The 14,922-nt window shown below is 40.4% G+C and overlaps 1 protein-coding gene across 1 annotated transcript; it reads left to right on the forward strand.

Annotated features, from left to right (window-relative positions):
- Positions 1-1,478: 1,478 nt before the first annotated feature.
- SGMS1 (sphingomyelin synthase 1) lies at positions 1,479-14,323 on the forward strand. Its single transcript, XM_056849652.1, has 5 exons — positions 1,479-2,328; positions 6,353-6,470; positions 9,294-9,447; positions 10,980-11,146; positions 12,701-14,323. The coding sequence occupies exons 1-5, from the start codon at positions 1,685-1,687 to the stop codon at positions 12,878-12,880; spliced, it is 1,263 nt and encodes a 420-aa protein (XP_056705630.1). The 5' UTR covers positions 1,479-1,684; the 3' UTR covers positions 12,881-14,323.
- Positions 14,324-14,922: the final 599 nt, after the last annotated feature.

Raw genomic sequence — 14,922 nt, forward strand, 5'->3', positions numbered from 1 at the left:
GGAAGGCAACACTAGGTGGACTTTGCCCTCTATGCATTGTTTATGGATTTTGTGGGGGCATCTGATTAGCCATTTTGTGAAATATGATGCTGGACTAAATGAACCATTACTCTGATCCAGCATCACTGTTTTTTTTTCCTGTGTCTTAGGTTGCATCTAGGAGGATTGGGAGTCCTGGAATTAGGGTTGCCAGGTCCCTCTTCGCCACTGGTGGGAGATTTTTGGGGCGGAGCCTGAGGAGGGCGGGTTTTGGGGAGGGGAGGGACTTCAATGCCATAGAGTCCAATTGCCAAAGTGGCCATTTTCTCCATGTGAACTGATATCTATCGGCTGGAGATCAGTTGTAATAGCAGCAGATCTCCAGCTAGTACCTGGTGGTTGGCAACCCTACCTGGAATGGAGATGGTCCTTCAGCAATTCTGTTCCATACAGAACATATTCTTTAACCCTGAACCTAAATATACTGTGGATCATGTATTGAGTCATCCTTTCAAAGATGAGCATATAAAGCCCCTTTTGGTAGAAATTGTGTAGAATACAATGCCTTCCATTTCTGTGAGGATTTCTGTTTTTGCTGGCATCAAGCCTGAGAGGCGGAGTCTAAGAAAGAAAGCTGTAACATCTTTGATTTTGAGGGTGGCCTTTTTTTCTCTTACTGTATTCCTAAAGAATTAAAAGCAAGAAATTCATTTTAAATTAGATCTAAAAATATGGCTGTGGTTCTTTTGTTGTTGTTGTCCTTATGTCTGCCACTTAACATGTAGGCATATATTCTCAGAGTTTTCCCAGTAAGATTCCAGGTGACCTATGTAGAATTAAACTTTTAATACTGTTGGGGCTTTTGTCCCATAATTATATGCATCATACTGATGTGCTCTACAGGCTATCTGTTAAGAAATACCAACTTTTGTATTTTGCAATTATGTAGAAAACACACCCAAAGTCAGGCAGTATAATATCCAAAGTGCTTTCAGTATAGCAAGAAACCATTAGCATCAGTTAGTTGTTGGCACAAGAAAAAATTAAAGCTAAGAGCCCTGTGGCGCAGAGTGGTAAGCTGCAGTACTGCAGTCCAAGCTCTACTCACAACTGGAGTTCGATCCCAACGGAAGTTGGTTTCAGGTAGCCGGCTCAAGGTTGACTCAGCCTTCCATCCTTCCGAGGTTGGTCAAATGAGTACCCAGCTTGCTAGGGGTAAAGGGAAGATGACTGGGGAAGGCACTGGTAAACCACCCCGTAAACAAAGTCTGCCTAGTAAACATCAGGATGTGATGTCACCCCATGGGTCAGGAATAACCCTGTGCTTGCACAGAGGACCTTTACCTTTTTAAATTCATCTTAATGCATTAAAGCAATAATTGTCTGATTAGTGTCCTCTCTCGTAAAAATTGATTTTTTTTACATTAGTGACTATGAAAAGTAAATAATATTCTAACCGTATTTTTCTCTCTGTCTTTTTCACTCCTAATTTTTTTTAGAAAGGTGGCTGCAAACCCAAAATGAAGTGAACATTTCCTTTACATACCACATGTGAATAATTGCACAAGGTGATCTGAAACCGTTCTGCGTGAGTATGCAAAACTGGTTTCTGCTCAGCTTCAGACAGGATGAGCTAGCAAAGGAGGTATTTCCTGCTCAACAAAACTAGTGACAGCTGTCCTGTAATAAGTTGATTTAAGACTGGATGCATGTTTTCACTGATGAAATGAAAGAAGTCGTGCTCTGGTCACCCAAGGAGGTGGAAGATTGGCTGTTGGAGAATGCTGTGCCAGAATACTGTGAACCGTTGGAACATTACACGGGGCAGGACCTGATCAGTCTAACAAAGGAGGATTTTGAGAAGCCCCCTTTGTCACGCGTCTCTTCGGACAATGGCCAGCGCCTGCTGTACATGATAGAAACTTTAAAAATGGAGCACCACATCGAGGCACACAAAAACGGACATGCCAACGGGCACTTGATTATCAGTACAGAGGCCCCGACGAGTGAAAATGGCTTTAGCGAGAAAACCAAACTGAATGGGATGCCAAATGGTTATAGAAAGGAAATGATACATATCCCCATGCCAGAGCCCGAGCGTTCCCAGTATCCCATGGAGTGGATGAAGACTCTTCTGGCTTTTCTTTATGCACTTTGCTGCTTCACCTTTACCACAGTGACAATCTCAGTGGTTCATGAACGAGTGCCTTCCAAGGAGGTGCAGCCGCCCCTACCAGATGCTTTTTTTGATCACTTCGACCGGGTGCAATGGGCCTTTTCTATCTGTGAAATTAATGGATTGATCCTTGTAGGGCTCTGGTTTCTTCAGTGGATGTTCTTAAAATACAAGTGAGTAAAACCTTTGAAAGCACATCTTTTGATCATCGTAATTTGGGGAGGGGCTGTGGCTCAGTGGTAGAGTGTCTGCTTGGCATGCAGAAGGTCCCAGGTTCAATCCCTGGCATCTCCAGTTAAAGGGACTAGGGGAGTAGGTGATGTGAAAGACCTCTGCCTGAGACCCTGGAGAGACGCTGCCAATCTGAGTAGACAATTCTGACTTTGATGGATCAAGGGTCTGATTCAGTAGAAGGCAGCTTCATGTGTTCATGGGTCTTTGTATACTATGGAATAATTTCATTTCAGTGTGTTGAAAAAAACAAAACAGCACTACCTTAATCAACTTTGCTCTTTTTATTTTAAGAAGAAGGTTTTCAAAATATTCAAAGACAGGAGTGTTTAAATATTTTCCAGGGTTTGTAACACTCTCTGGCTTACAAGTCCTTATTTAGGAGCAACATGTCTGCTAATTGCTGTTCTGCAGATCTTGCCAGTGTTAGCAGTGTCATTCCACCTTCTGATACTCTTCCACTCTGGTCCTGTTGTACTCATGACTCTAAAGGGCTAATGACTGTTTGAATTTATAAGAGAGGAAGGGAATGTGGGTTGTACATACAGTTGGCTTAGTGGTGCTCTTTGTAGTAATCTTGAGAAACTAGAGAAAAAGAGAAACATTTATGCAACCATTACAGTGCTGCATGGCTTGCCACTTAGATGCTTGCACAGGGCAGGTTCTTATCCATCCTAGACAGATGCCACTTCGGTATTGCTACACATTTGTATGTACTTGCCCATATTGGAGATGGCAGATAAACTTATGCCAAGAATGAATTAGCTATTTAATACTGGATAAAAATTGAATCGATGGTTGTGTAAAGAGTTTTTGCGAAACCGGCTTGTATCAGTTTGAAGATCTCTGTGGCTTGATTGTGTGTTGATCTCAGAGCCCAAGAACAAGTATATCAAGATCTAGGGTTTAACTGTTGAATATATGGAAAATAGTTACAATATCACTGAATTCCAAAAAATAGAACCAGCTTCATATTGATGTTAATCTTCAGGGTGGGGCTGTGGGTCAGTGGGGAAGCATCCGCTTGGCATTCAGAAGGCCCCAGGTTCAATCACTGGCATCTCCAGTTAAAGGGTCAGGCAGTAGGTAATGGGAAAAAGCCTCTAGGCCTGACACCCCAGAGAGCTGCTGCCAGTCTGAGTCAAATACTGACTTTGATGGATCTAGTGTCTGAATCCATAAGTCAGCTTCATATATTCAGCCCCTCATTTCCCCACCCCTCACACATCAGATGGGCTGTTAAAGGGCCAATCCTTGTCAATAAGTGGAGCAGCAGGCTATGCCTTAAAGGCGCCACATGTGTTCCTGCTTTGGTGCATGGACACTGAGGGTGGGCCCTGTCAGAGTCGGGGTGTCCGGGAGTTGCTTGAGTCAACGTCCATATTTGCAAACGGTGAAATGCGTGATGCAACCATTTCCACATTAAAACAAAGTGCTCCGTTGCCATGAACCTGAATAGTGATTTACCTTGTACAAGAGCTCCAAAGGTGGATGTGCTATCATGCTACTACAAGTTTTGTCTGTCAAAGCATGCAGAAAATCCCCTAGTTTAAAAGGGTAGGCTGCTGCTCAGAGCTGCAACAGGAGGAAAATTCAAAGCAGCTTCTGTATGGTGACTGTAACATGTTTATCTTACTAAAACCAGTTTCGGAGGACCATGTTAGTCTGCAGAGTCCAGAAGTACCTTAGAGACCAACAAGATTTCTGAGGTTTATGCTTTCAAGAGTCAAAGCTCCCATTACCAGATTATCATCAAGAGTTGGAAAGTTACTTCTAGTGGAGTTAGTGGAAATTGATTTAAACAGAGTGTCAGGGGTTCTATGCTTTATAACACTACTGTAATGCCTGCAGTTTCTCAGCTTTGTCTTCTTTAGCTTGTCACTGTATCAGAAAGTGTAACTCCTAATAATAATTATGATTGCTGTTTTTAACATCTTAATAAAATGGCTCTACTGTTACGTTTCAATACATTGAGGTTGGATTCGTTGCTGTTGTCCTTGTGTTTGAAAGATTTTATTTATTTACAAAATTTGTATCCCTTACAAGGGCCTCCAATGCAGCTAACAACTTAAAACATACAGGGTAAAATCACATTTTAAAACCATTAAAATCAACTCCCTTCCTAAATACATATTACTAAAACAGTAAAAAACAAACAAAAAAAAACAGAGTTAAAATAGAGTTAAAATACATATCAAACATAAAAACATTGGTTAAGAAGGAGGGATCATTGAGGGAATGCCAAATGAAACAAAGAAGTCTTCACCCGCTGCCAGAAGATACCAACCAAAGGAGATTTGCAAGTCTCCCTAGGGATAGAGTTCCAGAGCTTTGGTGCCATGACTGAGAAGACCATCTTGCGGGATGCCACCCACCTGATCTCAGGAGGCGGGGGCACCCAAAGCAGGGCCTCCAAAGATTACCACAGTGGTAGAGCATGTTCATAAGGGATTAGGTGGTCCTTCATGTATGTTGGTCCCAAAACATATAGGGCTTTGAAGATCGAGACCAGCACCTTGAAATGTGGTGGAAACAAATTGGGAGACAATGTAGATGGCCTGCGACTAGTGATATGGTCCCTATGCCCCACTCCAGTCAACATCTTGGCTTTAGCATTCTGTACCAAATGAAGTTTCTGAACATTTCTCAAGGGCAGCCCCATGTAAAGTGCATTGTAGTAATCTAATCTACATGGTAATGTTGTATCGAACATCAGCAACAAATATTCTTAAGAGATGCCTTTTTTTAGCTCATCGACCTCATTCTTAAAGAACAGTTTTTAAAGTTTAGCTTTGACAGCATGGCAATGCTTTATAAAAGAAATGTTATGCTGTAGCCTAGATACAAAGAAATGTGAGACTTTTTACATGACTCATGGAAGCTTTGAACTTTTCTCAAACAGTGGCCCCAAGTCCTTTCAAACATAGTTTGAAATATGGTGCGGGTGTAAAGCAACTCTTTACACCAGGAATGCACAACTGAAGCAGTTGCATGGGAAAATATTATCAAAGTTTGATACAACTAGACCCCACCCATGACATCATCAGATCTTGCCCCATAAATGTCTGTTCTGGGGATGCTGGGGATTTGGCATCACTTGGGCAAGATGAAGATCACTGTCTCATTGTATAGATCACTTGCAAATTGCAGGTTCATGCATCCTCAGTTTGCCTTGGGGTTGTGCAAGGAAAGAAGAAGGGGTTTAACCTTTCTGCTAGGTTTTGCTTTTTGAAGCTGTTGCCCTAGAGAAGTAGAGAGGCAGTTTCGAAAAAGAAAAACAAGAGGAAATTGAAGGGTTGAAACCCTTCTGTACACGACCCTGGAGCAAATTGAGACTACACAGCCTGCAATGTATATTTTGTAGATAGAATAAGACATGTGATCTTTGTCTTGTCCCATTTGGTGAGAGCCAGGTGAACCAATTTTAGTAATGGTGAGGCAGAATTTGCAATCTATAAAATAATTTATCCCTGGTGTAGCATTTCCTTTGCCGGTAGGAGTGAATGGCAGTTGGTCACTTAATAAAGTGCTGCTCATAGAAAGGGTTAAATTCTGCATTCTGCACTAATGACCATAGTTTGTGGGACAAAAATCAGGTTTGGTCACATCCAGCAATTTGTCCATTAGAATTCAAGGGGCCTGTGAATTAAGCCTGCTTTTACCTGCATAACTCTGCCTTGGGTTCCATTCTGCATTATGCAAAGACAGTGTGTTGGGAGGTTTCTCTGTTTCTAGTTTTTCAGCTGTCCTCTTCTTTTTATTTTATCTTTTTTGCACCAATTAAATGGAAATAATAGTTTTCAATGGGCATAAATATTGTTCACATTTAATGTTTTTATTATGTAACTGAGCATTGGATAATGTATTGTGCAATAGTACATAGATGTCAAGTAGACTAACAGGTTTATTTTACATCAAAACAACAAGTATTTCAAGTGATGCAGTTTTTCCTGTTTTTCCCCTCAGGTCTATTATTGGCAGAAGATTTTTTTGTATAGTTGGCACGTTATACCTGTACCGGTGTATTACAATGTATGTAACTACACTTCCAGTACCTGGCATGCATTTCCACTGTTCTCCAAAGGTAATTTGTCTCCCCTTCCTATCATTACTTCCTCTTCCCCCCTTTGTTTTCTCAACCGGTCTCAGGCATTTGGAACAGTTTAGCCAGTGACATGAACTGCTTGCCAAAGAAAATTGGCAGCATTTATTGTAAAGGTAATCCATATTGCTTGTTGCTCAGTCCTAGAGGTAGCTAATGACCAAGTCCTATAACAATCCATCTTACCTTGCCAACATGGGTGATTATCCTTTTGGTTTTCATTTGGAGAGTCATGGTTTAATTAGGATGGTGGATTCAGTCTCATGTCCTCTTCAACCAGTGCTCAATTTATGAGGAAAAAGAGATAGGGGCTACTTAATGAAATCTATATGCTCTACCCCAATTATCTTCCATTTTAGCCACACTTCGAGCTCTAATCCTGCAATGTCTATAAAAATTAGTCATTCAGTTTGTTGTAAGCCAGGGTTACATGCACAAGAATCATGAACCTGAATAGGAATCCTGCCCTGTTCAGTTCAGATGGTAAATTTTACCAAGGTTAGAGTCCCATGCCATCTTGGTTCCCAAGATGAAAACATAGCCTTCCTTTTTGGTGCAGTCTTCTAGAAAAGACTAGAACCAGCTTAAGGTGTTATCATTAATGCCTCCCGGACACTTGAGGTGTTTTGGAAGAGTGCCGTGGTGTATCATGTGGCAAGTTCCTTCAGGTTTTACTAGCAGGGTTCAGTTCCCTCTGTTGATGTACAAGTGCCGTTTGCTGTCCAAGACCACTACAGCCATGTTTGCCCCCATGTTGCCCATCAGCTAACTCTCTTAGCACTGCTAAGACTGTGGTCCAGAGGCTGGACTAGAAAGTGTTGAAACAGCTGGTTATCATTCAGGAATATCTGGAGTAGGGAGGTATCACTGTCTAATGCCTTTTCCTGGAAAAGAAAGGTGAAAGATTGAATGCTGATTGTCCGGATTCTTTGTCAGAGTTTTTAGAGAGAGGCTCTGATAGTTATCATCTTCAGCGGGGATTGGTATGTTCCTCTCTTGCAGCACAATGCTGGCATTCCTTAGCAAAAACAAACAACAGGCCCTGCCTTTACTTTTTAACTCTGTCATGCCACAATAGGCAAGGATGTAAGCTTAGTAGTTCTGTAAGCAAGGACAGCAATGACTGGTGGTTTGCATCTGAGACAAGGGTTCTGTTGTAAGATGTTACAGACACAAGCAATCTTTGAAATATCTCTCAAAGATGAACAAGTGTGCTGTCACTTAGGAATAGCCTACGTCACAACATTCTTCTTATCATAAAACATCTGAGCAGACTCAATTGTGGTGGAGGAGGGGAAAAAACCTTTTAACTCTGTGACCATTGCAGTGCATTTTCACAAGAAATCTCTATGCCAGATGCAGTCAGATTAATTGTCTTTTGCCAGCTGCCCTCTTATAGTCCGTCCTGCCATCTCAGTGCACCTAGTATCCTAGTAAACTAAAACAATGACCCGCACTGGATGGAGAGAGACTTTTTAGGAATTCGTAGGAACTATTATGTCATTAAAAAGGCTCCCAGGATTTCCGTTGATCTCAAGTGGAGCATGAGTTGGTAGCATGATGCAACTGCAAAAAAAAAGGAACAAGAGAAAAAAGACCAATGCAATTTTCGTCTGCATTAATAAAAGGATAGTATCCAAGTTACCAGTTGTGATGTGCTTTATGAAGGATATAAATGTTGTAAGATGGTCAAGATCTGGTAAAGTTGAAAGAACAATGCATGTTCGGCCCACAAAAGTGGAGGAAGGCTACGATAGTACTCTTCAGAGGCTGGGAGAGCTACCACCCAGACCGTCTGCTGTTCCAGAAAGCAAGACTCGATCTAATGGGTTTAAGTTACAGAAGGGTTCAGCTGAACATGAGAGGAAACGTCCTAATGATAAGAGCAATTTGACAATAGAACCAGTTACCTGGGACGTAGCTTTCCCTCACTGGAGATTTTCGAGCAGAGGTGGGCAGCCGCCGGTCGGTAACACTCTAGCTTTGGATTTTCTGCACTGAGCATGGGGTTAGACTTCCCAGTCAATGATTCCTATGTCTCATTGATTTCACGGGAAGAGAATTAAACATGGACTTCATATGCAAATTAAAAGGGCAATTAAAAGGGCTTAAAACTGGTTGGACCATATACCAGGTGAATGATATCCAGGAAGAACATTAAACTTTCAGACATTTCCTGCTCTCCTGTATAAGGAGGATGCTGGTTGTTGAGGTTTTTGTAACCATTCCAACTAACTGTCATCTGGCTGATGATAAAAAAATAAATGGTCGGGGAAGCAAGTTACTTGTTCAGCAACATAATTTTCTGTTATTCCAGTTGATGGTGAAAGAATAAAAAGATGTTTTTTCAGTTCATAACAGATGTAAAGAAATCATAGATTATATGGTAGACATTTACTTGAGGGCTATTGTTTTGAAACAGAAGATCTCATTTCTTTAATCACTGACTATTATGATGCACCCAATTGTATGGAATTTTTAATACATATATGTACGAAATGCTGTCAAGTCGTATCCGATGTATGATGACCCCAGTAAGGGACTTTCAAGGCAAGTGAGAAGCAGAGGTGGTTTGCCATTGCCTTCCTCTGCAGAGTCTTCCTTGCTGATCTCCCATCCAAGTACTGACCCCTGCTTAGAGAGATCAGATGAGATCAGACTAGCGTACCCACTTCCCTCCCTTAATACTAATAAGCTGTTCCTTTATAATGTAATGTACTGAATATAAACTAATTTTTCTGTTAATATTCTAACCCAAGTGCATTTTACTACAAAATAATTCTTCTCTTTTTTATGTTCTGTTAGCTCCTTGGAGACTGGGAGTCGCACATGAGGAGGGTAATGAAGTTGCTTGCTGGAGGAGGGCTTTCTATCACAGGGGCCCACGATATGTGTGGCGACTACCTGTACAGCGGTCACACGGTTATGTTAACCTTGACGTATTTATTTATCAAAGAGTGTAAGTTTACGACCTTTCTCAATACCAGGCTAGAAATGTATGTTAGCCAGTTTAAACTGAAATCACTTCCTCCCTACCTGTGTATCTTAGGGTATAAATATCCCAGCGATGAAAGCTAATGCAGAACCTCTTGCCCACAGTGTTAATCTTTGTTTGAGCTTTTATAGGAACAATAAAAGGAATGGGTCCGGATCCTGACTATGGGCGAAAACGCATGGTCGCTTTAGCCTCCTTTATTCCCTGTTTCAGCCAAGATTGAGCCAGGATCGAACGCATGCATTTTCGCAGAAAGTGTGTTCGATCCTGACTGAATCCTGGCTGAGGGAATAAAGGAGGCTAAAGCGACCATGCGTTTTCGCCCTTCATTTTCAGTGAGCAGAAGGCCCTTCTGCCAGTGGAAGAGGATCAGAAAGGTTGCTTCCGTGAGTGCAGCAGCACGTGCAGAAAACAGGATCCAAGCTAGTATATATTAATCCTCCTCTCCAGTTCCCATCTGTTGTATTCCCCTTCCTGTCAATTTCATTAGCAAAGAGTTGTGGCTTATTTGGCGGGATTGAGCTTTAATATTTTAAAATACAATTGTTAAGTGAAACAGTTGCTGGGAATGCGTTTGACTGACCATCAAGTCAGAGAACGAGTTCAAATGTTAATATAATTAAAGTGGCTTGGTCAGTCACTTCTGCATCCCAAATTCATAGGAAACCCCAATATAATATGAGAGGAACTAAAATTGGAAGAATTTTAGAGGAAGAGGAGTGATGCTGATCCTCGGTCTTTGGTTCCGTTTTTCATGATGGTCTCTTAATGAGCTATTTTCACATTGGCAGGCTGTGAACTGTTTACTGTGTTGACTGATAACATTGACGAATCAGTTTTTGCATCACGAGTAAATATTAGTAAATCATTGGGAAGTGTGTTTGCAGAGACATGGAAGTAGCTTTTTAAATGCCACCGGATAACAACAAGCCATCTGAAGAATGGCCTAGCTTCCAATCCAGAAATTCAGTTTGCGCTTTGATCTGGAAAAGCTAATTTTAATAGTTTTATTTAACAATGCAGCTGTCACTGTGCTGAACTTGCTTGTTAAAATGCCAGTCATGAGCTAGCTTCAAGTTAATTTGGTTACTGGGGAGGGGCTGTGGCTCTGCTTTGCATGCAGAAGGTCCCAGGTTCAATCACTGGCATCTCCAGTTAAAGGGACTAGGCAAGTAAGTGGTGTGAAAGACCTGTGCCTGAGACCCTGGAGAGCTGCTGCCAGTCTGAGTAGACAATACTGACTTTGATGGACCAAGGGTCTGATTCAGTATAAGGCAGCTTCATGTGTTCATGTGTACTGTGACATTTAAAGGCGAGATCTTTCAAATTAATTGTTCTTAAGAGCAGTCGCAAATATGTTATTCTTAAACAGCATGATACAGAATTCTTGTGGGTGTCCCATTTGCAGATTTTTCAAATTGTGATACTCGGTCGACCTTCTTCTTGGGGAGGAGGATGAACCAGACTTACAGAATTTTTTTCCCCCTTGGTCTCAGATTCACCTCGGCGACTCTGGTGGTATCACTGGATTTGCTGGATTCTCAGCATAGTTGGGATGTTCTGTATTCTGTTGGCTCATGACCACTACACTGTGGATGTGGTGGTGGCTTACTACATCACTACAAGACTTTTCTGGTGGTATCACACAATGGCCAATCAACAAGTGAGTTTCTTCTGTCTTCCCTTCCTTCCTATACCCATCACTGGGTAAATGGTACCGGCTTAGGCTGATCCATTCCTGTAACTTGTGATCAGCAATGTGGGGTGAAAATTTGTAATGCTATATTTTTCCTTGGGAAAATTAGTGCCTTCTGTATGAAAACATAATTTCTATTTGTTTGTAGTTGTCAGGGCGGTTGTGGTGCAAATCAATCACGTTAGATGGGCTAGATGTGGGATGCGTTAGAAGAATGAAATGTGGCAGCAACTTGGGGTTCCAGTTGCATATGCTACATATACTCACTATGTTTTTTCTTAAAATGTTTTAAAATCTTACTTGTGTTTGGGAGAGAGAGAATTGCTTCTCTTTTGTTAGTTCTGTGTGACTACAGAAGTGATCAAATGTTCCTAACACCAAGTTAGAACTTCTTTCTTTACTTTAATGTTAACTGCTCACATGACCAGTTCTGCCCTGAACAATGTTACACTGAGATCAAAATAAAGAAAAAGAACTATCTAAATCGCCCATAAAAAATTAGTATTTTTGATTAACTGGGGAGGGGGGAACTGGCAACTGCCAATGTAGTATTAAAATCCACCCCTGCTAAAAGAACCCTCAGATCATCCAGTTTACAGACAGATTCCCAGATAAAAGGCTTTATCCATCTGTCTCTAGCCTCGTTGAGCAAGTCACATCTAAACAAGGAATGCTGAAGAGTGTCTATTTGGCCAGAACCACATTGACATACTCTCAAAATATGGTACCCTATTTAAACAACCCATTAACTCCCCTAATGGGATGGCATTCAGTCTAGCCAACGTAAATAATCGTCTGTATCGCAGGATTGTCAGAAAATCAAAATACATTGGGAAGGATTGCGGCAAGTTTAGACCTAGCTGTAGAGGTAAGCATGCTCTACGTGCTCTTCTTGTAGTACTTCCACAATCCAGTTTTTGCAAGCAGAGAGATTCCTAAAGACTGGATACAACATTCAACCAGTTTACTCCACAGGGTTTGGTAGGAATCAGCTTGAAGAAGATGTAAATATCCATTCAACTCCACAGAGAAATAAATCTTGACCCAGAACTTCTTTCTATGGGATACAAAAGCTGAAAAGAGGATGAGAGAGTTAATTGTGCATTCATTCCCAACTATTCTGGTGTATCATTGGTGGAAATGCATGAATAGTATTTACACCTTTGTGGAAAATGCATTAGTATTTACCTTAAAATCACATGCATTTTCTGCATGCCGCTTCCCTCTTCTTCCTATAAGATGCTGGAAGTATACAGGCAGGATGCATGACTATGTATCTTTTCTCATTGGATAGAAATAGTGGTACATAGTAAATGTTTACAGAGATGACTGCTTCAGAACATTATTATAATTACAGTTCCTTAATTGTTGCCCTGCTGAAATGCAAAGCCATCTGTCTCAAACAAAAATTGATTATAGGATAGTTAAATGTAAGCAATCTGTCGGGAGTACATTGGAGAATAAATTTAATTTTTTGTGTGAGATTTTTTTTCTTTGACTTTTTAAAATACTTCTTTGCAGGTACTAAAAGAAGCTTCCCAGACAAACCTTCTTGCACAGGTGTGGTGGTACAGGCCTTTCCAATACTTTGAAAAGAATGTTCGAGGCATTGTACCCCGGTCTTATCATTGGCCGTTTCCCTGGCCGGCCCTACAACTGGGTAGACAAACGAAGTACAGCAGATTGGTGAATGGCACATAACAGCTACACCCTGGGAAATAGCAAGAGAACTGTCCCAAGGTGCTAAGAACTCCCTGAGAGAAGATGCCATACAAATTGAACTGCTCCCTCTCCTTTAACCTTTTAACAATTACCATGACTTTAATGATTCTCTTACCTGGTAAGCACTGTGATTTTTTTTCCTCCTCTCCAAAGGATCTCCTATGGACAACAATAACAGAAATGGTAACTTCTCATGCACTGTACACATTTATTGTTAATAGATTTTGGATTTGCATTGCTCATCACCATGTTTCTTTGTATATGATGCAGCAGCATAAACAAAAGAGAAAGGCTTTTATATCATAAGTTCTGGTCTTTCCAGTCTCGTCTGGGAATAAAGCGTATTATTTTCTTGGGAAAACATAATTTTCATATCTCTTGCCCCAAAGATTGGGCTGTAAGCCATTTTCTAGCTAATGTCTATATGAAGGTTTCTAAATACCTGACTGGGATAATAATACAGGAATCTTTCTACCTGTTTTGCCGAAGTTACAAATGATAGACACAGAAAGGTTTGGTAAACTTTGATTTTGTAAATCTGCAGTGACAGTGTCAAAAAGTGCAAAAAAATTATTCTGTTGTAAAGTGATTTTCTAAGTATTTCCTAACTTTATTTTTCAAAATGATATGCGTAAAAATAAAATCTAAAAAGATTTTTACATGTCAGAGAAAAGAGTTAAAATAAAAAAATGCTTCTTGGGAGAGAGATTTGTCTGTTTCTAGTGCCTTTCTTGTCTTGATTGTATGGTCAGTAGGCAGTCTTCAGAAGTTTTTATTTAAAATAAAATATTCCATGAATCCAAGATTATATGTATTGTACACATTACTACATTTTGATTTTATATCTAAATTGACCTGGAAATCTGCTTGTAATGTTGAAATGACTGAGTTTGAAGGGAAAACCAAATATGATCAAGTCTTCACACATTTTTGGCAGGTTGGAGTGAAATGTGCTTCTTAAGTTACTTTATTGTCTACTCCATACGTGAATTTTAACTATAGCAAGAAAACAGCCATGAATTCCTTCTTACAAGGCTTCTTTTTTTCCTCCAGATGATCAGCAAATCAGAAATCAAAAAGTATAAACAATCTCATCCCTGAATGAAAATATTGTTGAAAAACAATTGATTTCTTGAAAACAGAATTGTGCAGAAACTGCATGTAACTCTAAAAATTTCAATCCTGCCATACATATGTTTGGGGGGTGGGGAGTAATCTATCCTATACTTGCCAATGTGCAGAACAAATTAGTTTTCTAAGAATGAAGAAGCATATATATATCTATATATATAAATATATATATATATCAATTCTGTATTTTACGTGAAGCAGAGTTATCTTCTGTAGGGTTTTTTGTGTGTTCCAAACAAGGTGAAATTTGTATTGTAAAACAATAATGGTGAAGGAAAATAAAAAACAGCTTTTAAACAATTCTCTTTGTAAGCATTGTTTGTGTGGGATGGTTTTTCTTGGTTTTCAGGTGGTTATATCTTTTTTTTTTTTTTTTGCATTGATACATGTTACAGTTCAACTGTGTTGGAATTAGTCTACAGTCTGTCCATTCAATGAAGTTTAAACTAGGGAAATTTGAACCTCTGACTTGCATAAAGCGACCTAGTTTCTGGCCAGTGTTTCTCAGTCTTTATGCAAATTGTGTACTTTGAAGCAACTGATCTTCATCCGGTGGGACCTGATTGGGAACTAGGCCATGCTCCAAACATAAGCTGGGTCCAACACCTTTCTATTCCTCTTACATTTTTATCATATTCTTCCTCCCCACCATGGCTGTGGCTCAGTGGTAGAGTGTCTGTCTTCCATGCAGAAGGTCCCAGGTTCAATTGCTGCCATCTCCAGTTCAAAGGATCAGGTAGTAGCTGATGTGAAAAGACCTAGGGAGCCACTGCCAGACAATACTGGCCTTGAAAGGCCAATACTTTGGTTCTGCATAAGGTAGTTTCTACTTTTAGTCCCCTCTCCCATTTTTAAATTAAAAACTTGATTTTCAGTGGTGCCGTAGCTGC

This window comes from Euleptes europaea, chromosome 5 (assembly GCF_029931775.1).
Source record: "Euleptes europaea isolate rEulEur1 chromosome 5, rEulEur1.hap1, whole genome shotgun sequence".
Classification (NCBI taxonomy): Eukaryota; Metazoa; Chordata; class Lepidosauria; order Squamata; family Sphaerodactylidae; genus Euleptes; species Euleptes europaea.

Excerpts from the sequence above, each read along its gene's own strand:
- SGMS1 (XM_056849652.1), top strand. The coding sequence starts at position 1,685 with ATGCATGTTTTCACTGATGAAATGAAAGAAGTCGTGCTCTGGTCACCC. Across the intron at positions 2,329-6,352 it reads TGGATGTTCTTAAAATACAA|GTCTATTATTGGCAGAAGAT; the intron begins GTGAGTAAAACC and ends TTTTCCCCTCAG. Across the intron at positions 9,448-10,979 it reads GTATTTATTTATCAAAGAGT|ATTCACCTCGGCGACTCTGG; the intron begins GTAAGTTTACGA and ends CCTTGGTCTCAG.